Source organism: Mytilus galloprovincialis, chromosome 1 (genome assembly GCF_965363235.1).
Source record: "Mytilus galloprovincialis chromosome 1, xbMytGall1.hap1.1, whole genome shotgun sequence".
NCBI classification, from domain to species: Eukaryota; Metazoa; Mollusca; class Bivalvia; order Mytilida; family Mytilidae; genus Mytilus; species Mytilus galloprovincialis.
Genome location: NC_134838.1, coordinates 57,242,732 through 57,264,076, shown reverse-complemented (window position 1 = coordinate 57,264,076; position 21,345 = coordinate 57,242,732). Strand labels below are relative to the sequence as shown.

The 21,345-nt window shown below is 32.4% G+C and overlaps 1 protein-coding gene across 3 annotated transcripts in view; it reads left to right on the top strand.

The window, feature by feature from the left end:
* Nucleotides 1-21,104, top strand: part of LOC143079397 (uncharacterized) — a 45,434-nt gene extending 24,330 nt beyond the window's left edge. Inside the window, exons 5-6 of one of the 3 annotated variants that reach the window (XM_076254721.1) lie at nucleotides 2,343-2,429; nucleotides 20,950-21,104. In XM_076254721.1, coding sequence (XP_076110836.1) covers nucleotides 2,343-2,429; nucleotides 20,950-21,033 — 171 coding nt within the window. In that variant the 3' untranslated portion in view covers nucleotides 21,034-21,104. Of the gene's footprint in view, nucleotides 1-2,342; nucleotides 2,430-10,572; nucleotides 10,950-11,606; nucleotides 11,746-20,949 lie in introns of those variants that run through there. The other 2 variants (XM_076254713.1, XM_076254730.1) reach the window with 2 other exon arrangements.
* Nucleotides 21,105-21,345: the final 241 nt, after the last annotated feature.

The window sequence follows — 21,345 nt, the reverse complement described above, 5'->3', positions numbered from 1 at the left end:
AGACATCATGGATAATCTACAGAATTTCGATATTTCATAAGGAACAACCATGGAACTAAGGAAAACGCGCGTGAATTTCCCGAGATGTAATGGGTAGCAATGTCCGGGAATATGGGTTAGCAACACTCGGGGGGCTATGGGTTTTGTAACGACATGCGTTAACCAATCAAAATCATAGAAATATACGAAGCCGGGGATAATTTATTTTAGACTATTATTAATTTCGATATGATAAAACATGTATTCAAGCAAAACTTTTTTTGTGTAGTCTGTAGGAAAATGTATAGTCATTTCTATTTTATTTTGTGTAAATCTTTCATTGAGGGAATGTCATTTTAACTATAAGAAGGATGGAGAGTGTGGGCTTTTTTTCTAAAAAGATATTCTTATCCCCAATTTGATGACAAAAAAAGATAAAAATTCTGAATCCAAATTTTCCCTCTATCTTAAAGTTTTAAATATTTTAAAAAAAAATTGGTTGATAGCGTTGGAAAACAAAATAAGATTGATAGCGCTTTGCTCGTAAAACAAATTTCCGACTCAGACATTAAACCTTGAAGTTAAAAGGTTGCCCCCTAATTACTATCCAAAGGAGGCGCGGAGCTAGACTGTGCATTAACAACTTTTGAGATGGAAGTTAATGCACTGGTTTGAGCTCCTCCCATTCTTTGCTATTTAAACGAGAATCTTCAACAGTGGGATTGTAGAGTGAAATAACTAAAAAATTCGTAAGGGTTCCACGGAACCCAGTGTCTTGCCTACTTTTGCTGTTAATCGCAGACTCAACAAAAATGAGGAAAAACATCAATAAAAATTTCCCTCTTGATACTGTCTTTTCATTGAAAGAAGCTTCCAAGTTTGGTAAAAAATCCAGGATAGTTTATGAATCTAATAAATGTTTTATAAACTTTAACTGCAGACTGTATGTAATGTTAACTGAAAGAAAAACTAAGTCCATTTATAAGTAAAATACGGAAAAAGTGAATTTTTTTTTTACAAAATTTACTTCTGAATAATATCTTATGATCAGAAACAAGCTTTTGTCTAAGTTTGGTAGAAATCAAGGATAGTTTAAGAACATTATAAAAAATTTTAAAAACTTAAACCACAGAGTGAATGTTTTGTTTCTGGCAAAAAAACTAAGTCCATTTATAAGTAAAGTACGGAAAAGTGGAAATTTATTTTTACAAAATTTTCTTCTTGATACTATACTTTATAATCATAAACAAGCTTCTGTCCAAGTTTGGTACAAATCAAGGATAATTTATGAAAGTTATTAAAATTTTAAAAACTTTAACCACAGAGTGAATGTAATGTTTCCTCGCAGAAAAACTAAGTCCATTTATAAGTAAAATACGGAAAAAATGGAATTTTATTTTTACAAAATTTACTTCTGGATACCTTCTAATGATCATAAACAAGCTTCCGTCCAAGTTTGGTAGAAATTCAGTATAGTTTAAGAAAGTTATTAAAATTTCAAAAACTTTAACCACAGAGTGAATATTTGTGGACGCTGCCGCCGCCGCCGACGGAATGTAGGATCACTTAGTCCCGCTTTTTCGACTAAAGTCGAAGGCTTGACAAAAATCATTCAGTTAAAGCACTCCTCTAAAAATAACCAAATTAACTCACTAGAAGATCAAGGTAAAGGAAAATTTACCTTTCATGTAACAACTATATTTGGTATGTGCGTCAGACAGAATTCACTTGACCTCGACCTCATTTCATGGATCAGTGAACAAGGTAAAGTTTTGGTGGTTAAGTCCATTTCTAAGATACCATTAGTATATTTGGTGTATGGAAGGACTGTAAGTGTACATGTCCAACTGGCAGGTGTCATCTGACCTTGGCCTCATTTTCATGGTTCAGTGGTTATAGTTAATTTTTGAGTTTTGGTCTTTTTTTTTAATACTGTATGCAATAAATCAACTATATTTAGTGTATGGAAATATGATCTATTTGTCAGTTTATCAGGTTTTATTTGACCTTGACCTCATTTTCATGGTTCATTGCTCAGTGTTAAATTTTTGTGTTTTGGTCTGTTTTTTCAAACTATAACCAACCAATAGGTCAACTGTATGTGTTGTATGGAAGAATTGTTAGCTGTACATGTCTCCCTAGCATGGTTCATCTGACCTTGACCTCATTTTCATGGTTCATTGGTCAATGTTTAGTTTTCTTGGTTAATGTTAAGTTTATGTGACAGTTGTATAAATACAGTTTTATATTTATGACTATCAACATAATATCAATGATTAGTAAAGAAGGCTAGATTTCAGCGTATGCACTCTTGTTTTTTTATTATTATTTGTTCACTTAATTATTACATTTTGCTTTTTTAGGAATATTATATACCTAAGAAAAGAAAAAAACATAAAACAAGAAGTAAACAGAAGAATATCAAGAAAGATCATAGACCAGAACACATGGTAAACTATCTAAGAGCAAGGGTTGAAAGATGACTGTCATAGTAGTGATGGATCCACTGTTATTGTAGACTTATATAAGAAAAAATAGGAAGATGTGGTATGGTTGTGAATGAGACAATTATCCATCAGAGATCAAATTACATAGAAGATAACATTAATTATTTTAAATCACTGTATGGCATTCTCAGAAAAACCAATGCCACATAGTAAACCATAAAAGGCTAAATAAAACAAATATATACATGATATAAAAAAATTAAAATGAGAAAAGTAACAGGGCTGATTTTTGTACAAAACAATAACAAATATGATATACAGCAACCAGCAATTATTGATTTACAGGCTTGTGACAAGCACATACAGAATGTGGTGGAATTTAACATGTTTGCTGGTGCTAATTCCTCCCCTTAACTTGGAATGATTGTATAACAACACAGCATAAGAACAAACTATAAATATCATTTGAAGAGGGCTATCTTATTAATATAAACTGATAAGATCCATTCAAAGCATATAAAAACCGTAACAAAAACACAACAGGCACAAGGAACAGATTACTTGCAGATACTGAAAGCTAGCCTAAAGCCATTTTAAACAACTATTAAAAAATTCTTGTGCTTAAGAAAAGTATAAATATGATTATTACATTGGTTGCAATGAATTACATTGATTTCCCAGTTAAATAAAAACAGATAATGTCACATGTGAAATAAATGTTGTTATTTCACTCTCTGACGTCATACAACAATAGGCGTTGTCAAGACGTCGATAACGGTGGATCAAAATAAATTGTGAATGCGTAAAAAAAAATATAGTTCCTTACATGTTTTACATTAATTTCTTTAAAAAAAGTCATTTGCCAATGTAATAAAAAGAATAACTAATTAAAGAATTCAAATATCGTAAAATATTCTACTTGTGACTGAACAACACTGATAATCAACTCATGCGCTAGCACATTCGTGCATTAATGTTTTGTTCAGTCACTCGTTGAATATTTTTCTCTAATTGAATTCTTAGATTAGTTTATATTCTATAATTATCACATATTTTGTACTGATATGTACGTTTTTGCATGGCCAATAATAGCCGGAAGTCAAGGTTGGTTATTAGCCCTTGGGGCCAATATCGATATCAGCCCTCGAAATCCATATCAGGCTCCCGAGTTTTACTTCCGTTAACCTGTCAATAAAAAAATAGTTGTAAACAAGTTGTCATCCAAAGCAGCTAGACGATCAGGAGAGTTTCTCACAGATTAAATGACGATGCATGTAAATTCATATGAAAAATGAAAACACAATGAAAAGAAATTTAGAAAAATACGAGTCTGCTGTAGTAGAAAAAAATGTAAAATTCAACAGTGGAAATCACAAAAGTTCCCGTAAAATTTTGATGTCATAAAGAATTTATAAAATATATGACAAAGTGATTGGTGTTGACATCGAAAGTTCAAGCGGAACATATTTCCATATTTCATAGTAGCAATATGGTGTATTCTTCCTCAGCATTAGTTATCTGCGTGAAATGTAACACTTTAAGTCGTTTGATATTTACAATTCTGAAAATTAATATATATTTATTATTAATCATTTGCTAAACTTTTCACAAAACTTTGTTTACTCACTGTGATACGAACTTTGTTAACTCACTGTGATACATTTTTTAATTTTTTTTCATTAAATGTTTTTTTTGATTTTTTTTTGAAAATATCAAACATAATTTGGTATATGCTATCTTTTTTCTCTTGCTTGAAAATATGTGATAAATAGATTATTACATGTCATTTTCCGCCCACAACCCATATCAAGCCCTCCCGCTAAAGCCCTCTGGCTTAATATGGGAATCTAGGGCCAATATGGAAAATGACATGTAATAATCTATAATAATAATAATTACATCCAATGGATTAAATGTGAAGATATGATTTTTATACGACTGCAAAAATTGAAAATTTTCTGGTCGTATATTGGTATCACGTTGGCGTCCTCGTCTGCGTCGTCTGCGTTGTCGTCGTCGTCTGAATACTTTTAGTTTTCGCACTCTAACTTTAGTAAAAGTGAATAGAAATCTATGAAATTTTAACACAAGGTTTGTGACCACAAAAGGAAGGTTGGGATAGATTATGGAAGTTTTGGTACCAACATTTTGGGAATTAGGGGCCAAAAAGGGCCCAAGTAAGCATTTTCTTGGTTTTGGCACTAACTTTAGTTAAAATAAATAGAAATCTATGAAATTTTAACACAAGATTTATTACCACAAAACAAAGGTTGGGATTGATTTTGGGAGTTTTGGTTCCAACTGTTTAGGAATAAGGGCCCAAAAAAAGGGACCAAATAAGCATTATTCTTGGTTTTCGCACAATTACTTTAGTATAAGTAAATAGAAATCAATGAAATTTAAACACAAGGTTTATGAACACAAAAGGAAGGCTGGGATTGATTTTGGAAGTTGAGATCCCAACAGGTTAGGAATTAGGGGTCAAAAAGGGGCCCAAATAAGCATTTTTCTTGGTTTTAAGGGGCAAAAAAGGGACCAAATAAGCATTATTCTTGGTTTTCGCACAATTACTTTAGTATAAGTAAATAGAAATCAATGAAATTTAAACACAAGGTTTATGAACACAAAAGGAAGGTTGGGATTGATTTTAGGAGTTAAGATCCCAACAGTTTAGGAATAAGGGGCCAAAAAGGGGCCCAAATAAGCATTTTTCTTGGTTTTCGCACCATAACTTTAGTATAAGTAAATAGAAATCTATGAAATTTAAACACAAGGTTTATGACCATAAAAGGAAGGTTGGGATTGATTTTAGGAGTTTTGGTCCCAACAGTTTAGGAATAAGGGCCCCAAAGGGTCCAAAATTAAACTTTGTTTGATTTCATCAAATTGAATAATTGGGGTTCTTTGATATGCCGAATCTAACTGTGTATATTGATTCTTAATTTTTGGTCCCGTTTTCAAATTGGTCTACATTAAAGTCCAAAGGGTCCAAAATTAAACTAAGTTTGATTTTAACAAAAATTGAATTCTTGGGCTTCTTTGATATGCTGAATCTAAACATGTACTTAGATTTTGATGATGGGCCCAGTTTTCAAGTTGGTCCAAATCAGGATCCAAAATAATTATATTAAGTCTTGTGCAATAGCAAGAATTTTTCAATTGCACAGTATTCAGCAATAGCAAGAAATCTTCAACTGCACAGTATTGTGCAATAGCAAGAAATTTTCAATTGCACAGTATTGCACAATAGCAAGAAATCTTCAATTGCACAGTATTGTGCAATAGCAAGTATTTTCAATTGCACAGTATTGCGCAATAGCAAGAAATTTTCAATTGGAGTTATCTTTCTTTGTCCAGAATAGTAGTTGAATCAACTTAAATCATTGTTTTATACAATATACAATGTATATTCACTTTTACTACCAACTGATAAATTAAAACAATCTTTACCATTCAGTGATAACAAGCACTTTTTTTTACATTTTAATATTTTATGATGTATTTAAATGAGTATTTATTGTTGCAAACTCCATTAGAAATTTGAATTGAGATCAGTTTTGGAATAAAGGAAAGGGGGATGTGAAAAAATAATTGAGGGGGGGGAGGGGTTCAATTTTTCTCATTTCAGATCTAGATTTCATAAATAAAAAGAAAATTTCTTCAAACATTCTTTTGAGAGGATTAATATTCAACAGCAAAGTGAATTGCTCAAAGTCAAAAAGCAAATTTTAAGTTTATTAGACCACATTCATTCTGTGTCAGAAACCTATGCTGTGTCAACTATTTAATCACAATCCAAATTTAGAGCTTAATCCAGCTTGAATGTTGTGTCCATACTTGCCCCAACTGTTCAGAGTTCAAACTCTGCGGTCGCATAAAGCTGCGCCCTGCGGAGCATCAGGTTTTTATTTTGAGCCCTGTTTTCAAATAAGTACATATTCAGGTTTGAAGGTTTCAAAATTAAACTTCGTTTGATTTCAACTAAAATAAAAAAAGTTTGTGGTTTTATTTATATGCTGAAAATAACCATATTCTTAGATTTTGGATATCAGATCATACTTGGTAAATTAAATGTCCCACTTAAATTTTTTTAGATTTTTGACCACATTCTTATTGTGGGTATCTAGTTTAAAAAATGTGTGGCGTGACCCGGCCAACCAACCAAGATGACCACCATGGCTAAAAATAGAACATAGGGGTGAAATGTAGATTTTGGCTTATAACTCTGAAACCAAAGCATTTAGAGCAAATCTGACTTGGGGTAAAATTGTTCATCAAGTGAAAATATATCAGCCTTGAAACTTTCAAATGAATAGGACAACCGGTTGTTGGGTTGCTGCCCCGAAATAAGTAATTTAAAGGAAATTTGGCAGATTTTGGTTATTATCTTGAATATTTTTATAGAAAGAGATAAACTGTAAACAGCGATAATGTTCAGCAAAGTAAGATCTACAAATAAGTCAACATGACCAAAATTATCAGTTGACCCCTTAAGGAGTTATTGTCCTTTATAGTCAATTTTGACCAATTTTTCGTAAATTTTTGTTATCTTTTACAAAAATCTTCTCCTCTGAAACTCCTGGGCCAAATTTAACCAAACTTGGCCACAATCATTATTGGGGTATCTTGTTTAAAAATGTGTGCCGTGACCCGTCCAACCAACCAAGATGGCTGCCATGGCTTAATATAGAATATAGAGGGGAAATGTAGATTTTGGCTTATATCTCTGAAACCAAAGCATTTAGAGCAAATCTGATTGGGTAAAATTGTTTATCAGGTCAAGATCTATCTGCCTTGAAATTTTCAGACAAATCAGACAACCTGTTGTAGGGTTGCTGCCCCCGAATGAGTAATTTTTGGTTATTATCTTGAATATTATTATAGATAGAGATAAACTGTAAACAGCAATAAGGTTCAGCAAAATAAGATCTACAAATAAGTCAACATGACCAAAATTGTCAATTGACCCCTTAAGGAGTTATTGCCCTTTATAGTCAATTCTTCACAATTTTCATAAATGTTTGTAAATTTTTGTAAATTTTTAGGAAATATTTTCCACTGTGATTACTGGGCCAAGTTCATTATAGATAGAGATAATTGTAGCAATAAGAATGTTCAGTAAAGAAAGATCTACAAACACATCACCATCACAAAAACACCATTTTGTCATGAATTTATCTGTGTCCATTGATAATATGCACATAGACCAAGGTGAGCGACACAGGCTCTTGAGAGCCTCTATTTGGTTCTTATCTTGAATACTATTATAGATAGAGATAAACTGTAAACAACAATAATGTTCAGCAAAGTAAGATCTACAAATAAGTCAACATGACCAAAATTGTCAGAGAACCCTATGGAACGCCGGAACTGTCTTATAGTGTAAATATTTAATGTGTTTTGTCGCTTTGTCTTTACGTCCTGTCGTTTTTTCGTTATGTTATGTGCAAATGTCTGTATTTCATGACACGGCATCTCTGTGTTATGTCAAATTAGTTTTTTGTTTGTTCAAACAGTAGTATGATTTGTCATTGCTAAAGTTTGTTGTGTACAATAGGCATTACATCATGCTTTTACTACTATATATTCTGTGAATACTTCGAAACTTATGATCAACCACCTTTACATTCTCTCATATTTTATCTATGTTCTGTCTATTCTTCTTTTACGTAAGTCAGTTAAAAATTGCGTTCTGTCTCAAAAGTGATTGTTATGCCGAATGTTCTAAAGGTTTTGTTTTGATACACCTTTGTTCTATGTAAACCTAATGATATTATAGTCTTTTGGCGTTATGTTGTGTTAATACATATGTATCTCCAGTGAAAAACACAATACATCATGGTATTATTCCTATGCGTTTTGCCAAACAATTGATACTCTCTGTGACCATTCATTACGTCATGTGCAAATGCCTTTTACATTATGTGCAAACAACTTATACGTTTTGTGCAAACCTCGTTTACCTTATGTGTAAACATCGTTCCTCCTAAATCAATTATTACTATAAAGACTTACCAGAATTGCAAGTACGATGCTGCCACCGGTCACAAGAATCAAACTGCAGTGCCTCCTGTCTGGGACGCACGTGCACGTCACACACAACACAAGGATACACAGTAGACATAGTAAATGCATGTCAAAGGTTACTTTGCTTTTTATAATTTTAATACCAAGCCATAAATGTCTCATTTTTGTTTGATTTCAAACCATAGACAAAACTTACCAATCAATTTGTCAACAACAACAAATAAAATTGAGAATGGAAATGGGGAATGTGTCAAAGAGACAACAACCCAACCAAATAAAAAACAACAGCAGAGGGTCACCAACAGGTCTTCAATGTAGCGAGAAATTCCCGCACCCGGAGGCGTCCTTCAGCTGGCCCCTAAACAAATATATACCAGTTCAGTGATAATGAACGCCATACTAATTTCCAAATTGTACACAAGAAACTAAAATTAAAATAATACAAGACTAACGAGGCCAGAGGCTCCTGACTTGGGACAGGCGCAAAAATGCGGCGGGGTTAAACATGTTTGTGAGATCTCAACCCTGGTGTAATAATTTTTCAGTAATACATAAATTTCTCTCGTTAAAATCTAAGACATTGTTACATACACAAGCGAATCGTGACCAGGGAACGTCACCATCTAAAAACGGATAATTAACGATAGGAAATGAAAAATCATCCCTTTTATCATAAATTTTAGTATTCAGCTTTCCATTAGTGATATAGATATCAAGATCGAGAAAAGGGCAGTGGTCAGTGTTAGTATTAGCTTTATTTAAAGTAAGTTCAACAGGATAAATTTCATTAATATACATACTGAAGTCGTCATTATTGAGAGCCAAAATATCATCCAAATATCTAAAAGTATTATTAAATTTGTTTATCAGATGTTGTTTCGATGGGTCTTTGCTTATTTTTGTCATAAATTGTAACTCATAACAATACAAAAACAGGTCCGCAATAAGTGGTGCACAGTTAGTCCCCATTGGAATTCCGATAATCTGACGATATATGGAATCCCCAAAGCGAACAAAAATGTTATCTAGTAAAAATTCAAGGGCATATATAGTATCAAAGCATGTCCAATTAACATAGTTTTTTTGTTTATTGCTACTAAAAAATGACCTAAAAGAGTTTGAACATATATATTCACATTCTGATTTTTTGAATACCTGTTTTGACTACTTTTACTAACAAAAACACGACACACGCTTATGGTAAATGAATGAATAGGCATTCTCTATGATATTTACTTGAAAGAAACATTTGCCTTTCTCTGATTGCTCGTTAGTGTTGAATTATTCTAAATTCAGAGACAAAAGTAATCAATCTGGTAATTGCTATGATAACAAATTGCTGTTAATTGAAATCCGTTAAGTATTATGATATATTGCATTATGATACAATTAACAGGTTTCTTTTCAATTGTTATGCAAATAACTAATCTTAAAAAAATACAGTTATTCTTCAATAATACGAAAATTATTTTTAAGTGGGGCGAGTTTTTATATTTTAATTTTATATCTAAATATTATCGTTTTCCATTAAGTGGGGCGAGTTTGCAGGAGTAATATTAAACATGCTTTAACCAATTTCACATGTGGGGCGATTTTTTAAAAAGTGGGGCGAGTTGGTGATCCAGGTTGGGGCGTTTTTTTTTAAAGTGGGGCGAGTTGGTGAAAAAGTGGGGCGACTAGGTGTGGGGCGACTTGCCAGTGGGGCGTCCTGTCCTTCTTCCGTTTACCCTATGTCCAAACATAGTTTACCTTATTTGCAAACACCTATTGCGTTATATGCAAATACCTATTAAGTTATGTATAACAACTACATCATTATGTGCAAACACTATTACGTTATGTGCAAATACCGCTTACATTGTGTGCAAACACCAATAACACTTTGTGCAAATGCCTATTACATTATGTCCAAACATCTATTACGTTAGGTGCAAACACCTATTACGTTATGTCCACACACAAATTACGTTATGTGCAAACACCTATTACATTCTGGTAAGCGCTTTTTGACACAGATTAAAACGGAACGCATCAGTGATATACACTTTGAAAATTAAAAAAAAAATAAGTTTTAGCTTTCTAAAAAGCTCTAAACTACTTCGCTGTATTCTTTTTCAAGGTAATATCCATTGGATGCTGAATGTGAACTGAAGGTTATATATGTGCATCGGGTGGTTGATTTAGTATTGGAAATGTAGTATTTATATAAATTGATTGATATAAAAATGTTATATAAATATTTAGTTTTTTGTTCTACTTAAAGAGTGGGCGTTATACATCCATTCTTTTTATATTTTGTTACTTTACTTTAAAATTAAAATATTTACAAATATATAGACACGATTCTCGAGGTGTGTCTTTCTGGAGGTGTGCCTAGATTAACAAAAGTCATAAAATACATTTAATGCATTTTTGAAAACATTGTATAGGAACATTTTTTAGCAAACAAATCGTGCATATTGCAGATTAGCAATGCAAATAAAGACTATTTTAAAATGATTGATATTTCAATTTTCATTTTCAGTTTGTAATATATGCATAATGAAACGACCATGAATTAATAACATTTGATCTGAAATGTAATACACATAGTTAATTTTCTGGCATTTAATGGCTTAATATTCTCAGAAGAGAACAGTCTGTAATAATTTATCTCATTTAAGCCAATAGTTGTTGCTGAATATCAGCCACATCATGAAGCAAACAAACAGAATTTATATGCGACAAGTTATTATTTCAAGAGGGCGTGTATATCGACTGAAACTAAAAACTTTCTCTTAAAAAAAAAAAAAAAAAAAAAAAAAAAAAAACTTTAGGTCACCGTACGGCCTTCAACAATGAACAAAGCCCATACTGCATATTCAACAATAAAAGGCCCCGAAAAGATTATGTAAAACAATTCAAACGAGTGCACTAACGGCCTTATTTATATAATGTTCTCTTTCATCTGCACCGAGCGGGTCATTTCATAGGTCGCCATATCATGCATACATAATCATATGCATATGGTTTTGGAAGGCGCCAAATAACATTTATGAATTATAGACTTTTGACAAGGTCAACACATTATATATGCGTCTATTCAGATTATATTGACCGAGGAAAAAGATATTTTTCCGCCATCTCTTATCTTGTATTTGTTTTTTGAATTAGCAGGGAGTTTTGGCAAAACTGAGTCCAGAGCCCCCTCTTAATCAAACTGCTTTTAGAACCAACAAACGCAGCTCCATCATTTTCAAACATTCTGGTTCCGCCACTGGTCATTAAATGAGAAATCAAAAAGAGAAAAAAATTGTTTGTTTATCTAATGATATCTTAATGAACAACTTCTCTATTCATTTTACATCGGATGACCGGAAGGGCATTAATGTGTATTGCTGTCGCCTATATTTCCATTACGTAACCTTCGTTTTGAGATTGTAACCGATCTATAAACATGATAATAATAAATACGCGGACATTATTCAGTGCAAAATTACATTCCTTATCACTTGTTCTTAATTCATTTCAAATGGATACTCCTAAAAATATTTTTTTTGGAACATAAATTAATGATATGAAAATGTCGTTAAACTCGTAAGAAACATAAATAAAGTAAAAAAATCTTTAATATTTATACACACGTACAGAAAAAAAAGTGTTACCGCATGCGGAATAATATCTCAAGAACGTTTGCAATATCCCATGGAGAGTTATCTGTCTTTGCTCCCCCTCTCTGCGTTGGACATTGAATGTTTTGCTGGAAAATATGAATGCCCACTCAAATTCAATCTATCAGAAAAATCCAATTATTACAGAAGAGTGTCCACCATGCACTTGCACAGCACTATAATTAATATAGTGCTATAGAATTATATACAAATGGATAAAAATTATATATACATGTCACTGTAATTTACAAATATTAAAATAATGTATAACAAAAAAAAACACAGTTTACTGATTTGTATCACTTCTACGATGAGGTTGAATTTATCATCCACGCACAGAAAAAATATATATCTGTACTTTAATGTCACTTTCAGATAAAGAGATGTGATTTGGTTTTCTGAGACAAGTGCTTGTGACCGTCTTCAAGAACTTGCGGTCATCTGATGTTCAGTACTTCAGTACTTTGATTAATATCTTTGACATAAAGATGTTCTCAAAAATTAATAAAGCATAACAAGGGTTTTATATTTTTTACAAATGTCTTATTATCCTTATTTTATCTTGATTCATTTTGAGAACTCAAATCGTATCAATGACATACTGCAAGATTTTTGAAAACTGATAGTTAGCTGGCAATTGTTTCATGGTGCTTAAAACGGATGAACAAGAGGGTTCCGAAATTCCAACAATACAAAACATGACAAGTGAACTTTCTTAATTTATAATCACTAGCAGGAAAATTACAGAAGAATTTAAGCCTTCTCTATCGTGTTAAAGTCTGTTACAGTGTCTTTTCGTTATATAGGTGATTTTTTTTTTTAAAGAATTTGGACTAAATATGTTACGTCGATTTCAAGGCGAACAAGAATACATAAATTCAAGATTGTTTCCGCACTTTGAGGATAATTTGGATTAAATCATATGAAATTCATGCCTCGCTAGCTATTAATAAAAAAAACCCGTCTCGCTTTAACAGTAGCCGAGAAAAGATGGACCGATATATCTAAAAATGGCAATATTAAACTGTCAAAACATATTTTAGAATGATAACACTTAGATCCAAAAGAATATATTTGTATGAAATTTTATATATTTTTCAAAATACGATTTCTCAAAACAATGATGTGCAGCAAATCCCTTTTATGATCATTTGGCTAAATTGTGTATTTAGCTATATTTATCGAACCATTCGCGTGCATAACTAAACGCATTGAAGCTTACCGTATATCCCGCAATAATATTCATTGAATTTATGACTCGCCGTTTGGAAAATAGGTCGATGTTTCTAATTTATACGACGATATTCGTTGACAAAAAGATAAATTCATATTATCAACTGTGGAATAATGTATTGATTATAAATGTACTTTGTCGGTAAACGTGAAATTTATTTGTACGAGCTTTAGAAACACAGGACGAAAAGCGAGGCTTACCGAATTTTCTCCTGTTTCGCAGCGAGAACTAATACATTTTATATTTCTGACAATGTACATATATTGTTTACAATTTACACCTGGTATTTGAGCATAATTGTTTAAATCTTAACCATTGTCTCTGATTTTTACAATTATTGAAACGTGGACTCGAAGAAAATCCCAAAATGAACTATTACCCAGAAAGAATATCCATATTACCGATTGATCAACGTGGAAACGGGTAGCAGGAAAATTTATTTTTACATGTACAAACAAAGCAAAAAAGATGTTATTTGTATACAATAACTAGCTAATTGCAGGATAAAAGCGAATTACTTAACTGTAACCATTTTCTTTCAAAACTTGTGCAAAATTAAATGGGGTAAAAAAATAAATAGATTAGATGACTATGCGGTATGGTTTTTTTGTTAAAGGCCATAAGAAGATCTATTGTTATTTATTTCCTTGTCAGTTGGTCTCTCGTGGAGAATTGTCTCATTGGCATTTATACCACATCTTTTTTTATAGATAGTCAGTTTTTTCTGAAATTCAAAGGGAAAACTATGTTCTGATGACCATCTTAGCAACGAAATTATTTATTTCTTCTTATAGAAAACAGAATAAACGATATGCATATCACTTATAAAAAAAGTAATAGAAGAAAACAATTACAATTTACTAGAATATGTATTTTTTTGTATCGTTCTTGATGACACGGTTCGAAAAGTTATCGGACCAAATACGGATAAATGAAAGTCATTATCTGGAGTTTCAAGTTGCGGGATTTAATTTCGAGTTTGGCCCATGAAGGTGAAACAAGGCTGATAACCCTTTCATTCAGAAAAAAATATGTGTATACGTCATTTTTGTGGATTACAGGATAATGCAGTTTTTAATATGAAAAAAAAAGGTTTTTGTTTTAGAAATTGCAGCTTTTTGTTACACCCTTCTACCTGTCTGATCCAAAATCGGATCAAATTTTTCCAACATTCCTGTTAGTTTTAAAAAAATTGTCAGGTAAGAGGGGTCACCTGATAACCCCTTTTCAGGACACTGTTATGGCCAGAAATCGCCTTTAAATTGTAGCCAACAAAAGACACAAATCAATTATAAAAATTAACAAGATTTATTATACAAATGTTTACAAGAAGTATTTCACAAATATTACTGTCAACTTAACTGTCAAAATATGAGTCCAATCTTTTATCTATATCTGTATCCGGATATCTTTCGGAATCCAATCTGAATATTATGGTCACAATCCAGTATGATGTTGTTTGTAGAATAAAAGTGTCAATCCAAATGCTATGAATATTAATGTTTATCGATGTCTAAGTCTAAGTCCAAGAGTGAGAGTTTAACTTTAGTGTCTGTATATATATAGTTGTCATGGAAGATTCTAGAACAGTCTATAATGGAACATCCTAGAAAGTTACAACAGAAGTTTCTAGTAAAATGTAGAAGTTTATATAACGCATCTTTTATTAGGATCATTCTGGAAAGTTCCAATCATTCTGTAATTGTTCCAGTGATTTCTAAACTGCACAGTTCTAAGATTATTCTGTAAACAACTATCAGGCCACGCAACACAAATCATGCCAACATAAATAAATACAATAATTACAATATCATAACAACACCCACCCGTCTCAACACGCCTTGTCAGGGACGGAGGAAATATTAAGTCTTAGGAAGGTTATTCAGAATAATATTCACAACTGTTAAAGGAAATGAACGAAAATAAAATCTTAAACATTTTGTAGGATTTCTTAGCTGCTACATGAATCGTGGGCGACGTCATTACATTTGTAGCATTAATCTAGTACACGTTCTTGCTAGATGAAAACCCTACTGGGAGGGTAATAACAAATCATCCTGGTTTCTTGTGAAGAGCTGTCACATTGTCATTCGTACCACATCTTCCTTTTTATATTGTATTGTTCCTTTCGGTTGCACCTCTTGAAAACTAAAGTCGTGTCTGTATATTTGTTTCAATTTTCAACAAGTAATTAAACACATTTTCAAAGAATGGATGCATAACGTACACTTTTAAAGTAGAGCAAAATAATTTCCCATAAAACTAGATACATTGTATGTATATAGCATTTTTACACCAATCAATATACATTTGTAATTAATATAAAAATCCACAGTTTGTTAGAAAGGTCAAACTTTTAATTTTCTTCATTTTCAAAATGCACATCATTGATGCGTTTTGTTTTAATCTGTGTCAAAAAAACAGTTTATCAGAACGTAATAGGTGTTTGCACATAACGTAATAGGTGTTTGAACATAACGTAATAGGTGTTTGCACATAACGTAATAGGTGTTTAAACATAACGTAATAGGTGTTTGCACATAACGTAATAGATGTTTGGACATAATGTAATAGGCATTTGCACATAACTTACATGGTGTTTACACATAATGTAAGCGGTATTTGCCCATAGTGTAATAGTGTTTGCACATAATGATGTAGTTTTTATACATAACTTAATAGGTATTTGCACATAACGTAATAGGTGTTTGCACATAACGTAAACGATGTTTCCACACAGGGTGAACGATGTTTGCACATAAGGTAAACGAGGTTTGCACAAAATGTATATGTTGTTTACACATAATGTAAAAGGCATTTGCACATGAAGTAATGAATATTCACAGAGAACATCAATTGTTCGGCAAAACGCATATGAATAATACCATGATGTATTGTGTTTTTCACTGGAGATACATATGTATACAACATAACGCCAAAAGACTATGATATCATTAGGTTTACATAGAACAAAGGTGTATCAAAACAAAACCTTTAGAACATTTGACAAATCAATAACACTTGAGACAGGACGCAATTATTAACTGACATGACTTACGTAAAAGAAGAATAGACACAGCGTAGATAAAATACGAAAGAATGTAAAGGTGGTTGATCATAAAGTTTCGAAGTATTCACAGAATATATAGTAGTTACAGCATAATGTAATGCATATTTTACACAACAAAGTTTAGCAATGACATATCATACAATTGTTTGACCAAACAAGTTACTAATTTTACATACCAAAGAGATGCCGTGTCAGGAAATAAAGACATCTGCACATAACATAAAGAAGAAATGACAGGACGTAAAGGCAAATCGACAAAACACATGAAATATTTACACTATAAGACAGTTCCGGCGTTCCATAAACCCCTTAAGGAGTAATTGTCCTTTATAGTCAATATTGAACAACTTTTTATCTTTTTTGTAACTTTTACAAAAATCTTCTTTTCTAAAACTATGGGCCAAATTTAACCAAACTTGGCCACAATCATTACTAGGGTATCTATTTAAAAAAAAGTGTCTAATGACTCCGCCTACCAACCAAGATGGCCGACATCAGTAAATACAGTAACAGGTGAGCGACACAGGCTCTTGAGAGCCTCTAGTTTTTGTCGAGCCTGCAACTTTTGTTGCAGAAAGCTCGACATAGGGATAGTGATCCGGCGGCGGCGTTAGCTAACTTTTTAAAAGCTTTATATTTTAGAAGGTGGAAGACCTGGATGCTTCATACTTTGTATATAGATGCCTCATGTTACGAAGTTTCCGTCAGTCACATGTCAAATGTCCTTGACCATATTTTCATGGATCAGTGACCACTTGAAAAAAAAGTTCAGATTTTTTTTAATGTTGAATTCTCTCTTATTAGAAGTAATAGGATAATTATATTTGGTATGTGCGTACCTTGCAAGGTCCTCATGCCTGTCAGACAGTTTTCACTTGACCTCGACCTCATTTCATGGATCAGTGAACAATGTTAAGTTTTGGTGGTCAAGTCCATATCTCAGATACTATAAGCAATAGGGCTAGTATATTCGGTGTATGGAAGGACTCTAAGGTGTACATGTCCAACTGGGACAATACCCCTAATGCGCCTTCAAATGAGGAACACAAAAGTCACGTGTAAACAAAAAATCTCTGTGTAGTGATATTTGACACATTTCTATGATAAACAAATGACTGAGCTGAACCATTAGTGTTAATTTAAAAAGTAAGAGAACACAGAATAAATGTGTAAAAACCATGGAGCTATTAAATGTGTTCAAAGTATTAAAATTTCAAAGAACTTATTGTGTTAAAAATGGGATTTTTTACCATGAGGAGCCACATCGCAAAAGGATACTCGGGGTTTGCTAAATTACGGAAAAATGAATCACACTTCGTACCCCGAAAAGTTAACCACATATGTAAAAATGTCTCAGCTTCGAAACAAGCCATCATACATACACAAGTTTACGATATAGGCTGAGCAACAGAAGAAAACGTTACCATTACGGCCTATGGAGAAACAATTGCGCATATTGCCCCAACTGGCAGATGTCATCTGACCTTGACCTTATTTTCATGGTTCAGTGGTTATATTTAAGTTTTTGTGTTTTGGTCTGTTTTTCTCATACTTTATGCAATAGATCTACTATATTTGTTGTATGAAATGATTGTAAGGTGTACATGTCTAGCGGGTAGATGTCATCTGACCTTGACCTCATTTTCATGGTTGAGTGGTCAAAGTTAGGTTTTTGAGTTTTGGTCTATTTATCTAATACTATATGCCATAGGTCAACTATATTTGGTGTATGGAAATATTTTATGATCTATGTGTCAGTCGTGCAGGTTTTATTTGACCTCAACCTCATTTTCACGGTTCATTGCTCAGTGTTAAGTTTTGTGTGTTGGTCTATTTTTCTTAAACTATAAGTAATAGGTCAACTATATTTGTTGTATGTAAGCATTAGTAGCTGTACATGTCTGCCTGGCATGGTTCATCTGACCTTGACCTCATTTTCATGGTTGATTGGTCATTGTTTGGTTATCTTGGTTAATGTTAAGTTTATGTGACAGTTTTTAATAAAGCTTTATACTTAGGACTATCAACATAATATCAATGATTAGTAAAGAAGGCGAGACATTTCAGCGTGTGCACTCTTGTTTAATTTGGTCTGTTTTTCTCTAACTATAATCATTATGTCAAAGGTTTCATGGTTAAGTTTGTTTCTTACATACTACACGCAATAGGTCAACCATATTTAATGCATAGATTGATTGTGAGGTGTACATGTATGTCTGGCTCATTATGGTTCATCTGACCTTGACCTCATTTTCATGGTTCATTGGTCAGTGTTTAGTTTTCTTGTTTAAGTCTATTTCTTAGAAACTAGTAAGTAATGGGTCAACTATATTTGAAAAATTGAATGATTGTAAGGTGAACATGTATAACTTGTTTGGTTTATCTGAGCTTGCCCTCATTTTTTACCGGATTTCGACAAAAATGTCCGTTATGGATTTTGGGATGAACGGCGGGCGGCAGCCAAATGATGTCCGTGCATTTACTCATGGACCGTTCAACCAAAGATTTGAAAATTTTAATATGTTGGTACTGACAAAAAAAAAATGAAGATCAAGTTTAATAATGGCGAATTTTATTTTTCCTGTGAAGGAGTTATGGTTCTTGAAAGATTGAAAATGGCGTTTCCAGTCATTTCCTTGCATTTACTCATGAACATTTCAACCAAAGTTTTTCAAATTTTTGAATGTTGTTACTGATGACAAAATGGAGGTCAAGAAGGATAATGACAATTTTTACTTTTACCGTTCAGGAGTTACGGTTCTTGAAATATCGGGGGAAAAAATGCGTTTCCAGTCGTGTCTGTGCATTAACTCATAAACCGTTCAACCAATGCTTATAGAATTTTAATATGTTGTTACTGATGACAAAATGGAGGCCAGGTTTGATATTCACGATATTCACTTTTACCGATGAGGAGTTATGGTTCTTGAAAGATTAAAAAATTGTGTACCATAACTCGGAAACGTCAAATCTAAAATTTATAAAAAAAGGGAGCTCACTTTAATAAATATTAACAATTCACCAAAGTTGCTTGCAAATTGATTGAAGCATTTTTGAGTTAATGTCCGACATTTTGACGACGGACGGACGGACAAACCCATGCTGTATCAAATATTCAATCATAATTCATATTGAGAGCTGTTTAAGCTTAAAAGTTGTGAGTTGTGTATTTACTGTTCAGGGTTTGACCTCTGCAGGATAGTCTCTCTAACAGCCTCTTGTTAGACGCGACTCCACTCTCCAGTTGCCTTATCATAATTATGGTCTATGAACACAAAAAATAATGAGGCTTTCCAATACTGTTTTGGCGTGGTTGCATGGTGATTGGCTCCGGTAGTCTGTCACTGAACCACATCGCCTCGGCATATTTTCAACGATATCGAAGGGATCTGATAATTCTAATGCAGATTGGTACTTCATTCCAAACTGATGAACTGTACACTGTAAAATGTGCTCCAAAACTACATATCTTAGAATAGACTGAGTATTACAAATTCAAAAGTAAAAATCTTGTAAAAGATACAAGTAACCTTCCGATTTTGAAACCAAATGTCGTTATCTAATGATATTTCATCAATTAAAAAAAAGTGACAACATAGGTGTTTCCTTTAACATTCAATTTATAAATTTTTATTTTGCCATTTCTTTTTTTGCATGCCGAATCAAAGATTCAATGTGCACGTGACGCAACTTCGGAGCTACGATCTTTTTCTGAATGCTTCATCAACACTTGTAACTAGGTTGTCAAACTAATATCCGGGATAGACGGAAAAAAAACCAACAGTCTCCGATTCCGATTGACTAACTCATCTCTCTCTCTCTTCTTTTTTTTTTTTTTGTTTTTTTTTGGTTTTTTTGTGTGAAAACGACGTGGATGCACGTGCTGTCGTGCCTCCGGGTAGCTACGCCCCTGAGGGTGCATTAAAGTCGTTAACTAAGCGTCTTTTAGAAATAAGTCACTCGCCTAGTAGTAGTTATAGTGAAGCGTTTTATTGTACTATCAACATAATATCAATGGTTAATAATTACATTGCATGTATTTTTCCTAATATTACGTTATTTTGATTGGCTAACAGCAATGTCGCGTCCTTCTGAAATTGACATTCATTACACAATGCAATTTAACAGTCGATTACACGAGGTTCCACAATAAAGTGCACAGGTAAATTAAATAAAAACATGATAGAAATCGTGTTTTCATGATCCTAGATAAAAAGTACTTATAAGTATGAATGCTTCTGTTTGTAATTTTATAGCGTTGTAAAAGCGTTGACCGTGCGCACATTTTTAGAATGAAGCGCTTCCGGTAAAAAAAATATACAAAAGGCTTAAATAAGCAATTCCGAAATTCTCATCTCCAATTAAAAATTCCATCGTTTGTGGTTGAAAAAGTTGACCACATATTGTTGTGTGTATTAAAATTTCTGTCTTTTCAAATACAATTTTTTTTTCAGAAAATTTCTGTAACCAACACATTAATTTAATGTTCGCAATTACTTATTTTAAACTTATTCATCATTTCAAAATGATTTTTGTTTTCAGAAACCAGCCTATTTGAAGATGTTGAGAGGAGATGAAGAAAAAAAATGGTTAAAACTTTATCATAACAATTTTGATTTGAATTAAAGATAGTGAAAACAATATTTTATTTTTGAAAATTATATCTTAAACATTAAAATACGACAGTTTTATAAGAATTGGAATCTTGAAAAATCTTAAGTTACTTGTGTGTGATCTTGGGTTGAGTATATGAATGGATGAATGAATGAATGAATGAATGAATAAATAGTTTATTAGAGTGCAACCTGAATATATACAATATAATTTACATTGAGTATTGACATAATGATTCAGCCAGCCAAATAGGCTTATGATGCATTATCATGTTTTAACTTTAAATATTACAGATATAAGAAAATGAGGTCAAAATTATAACAT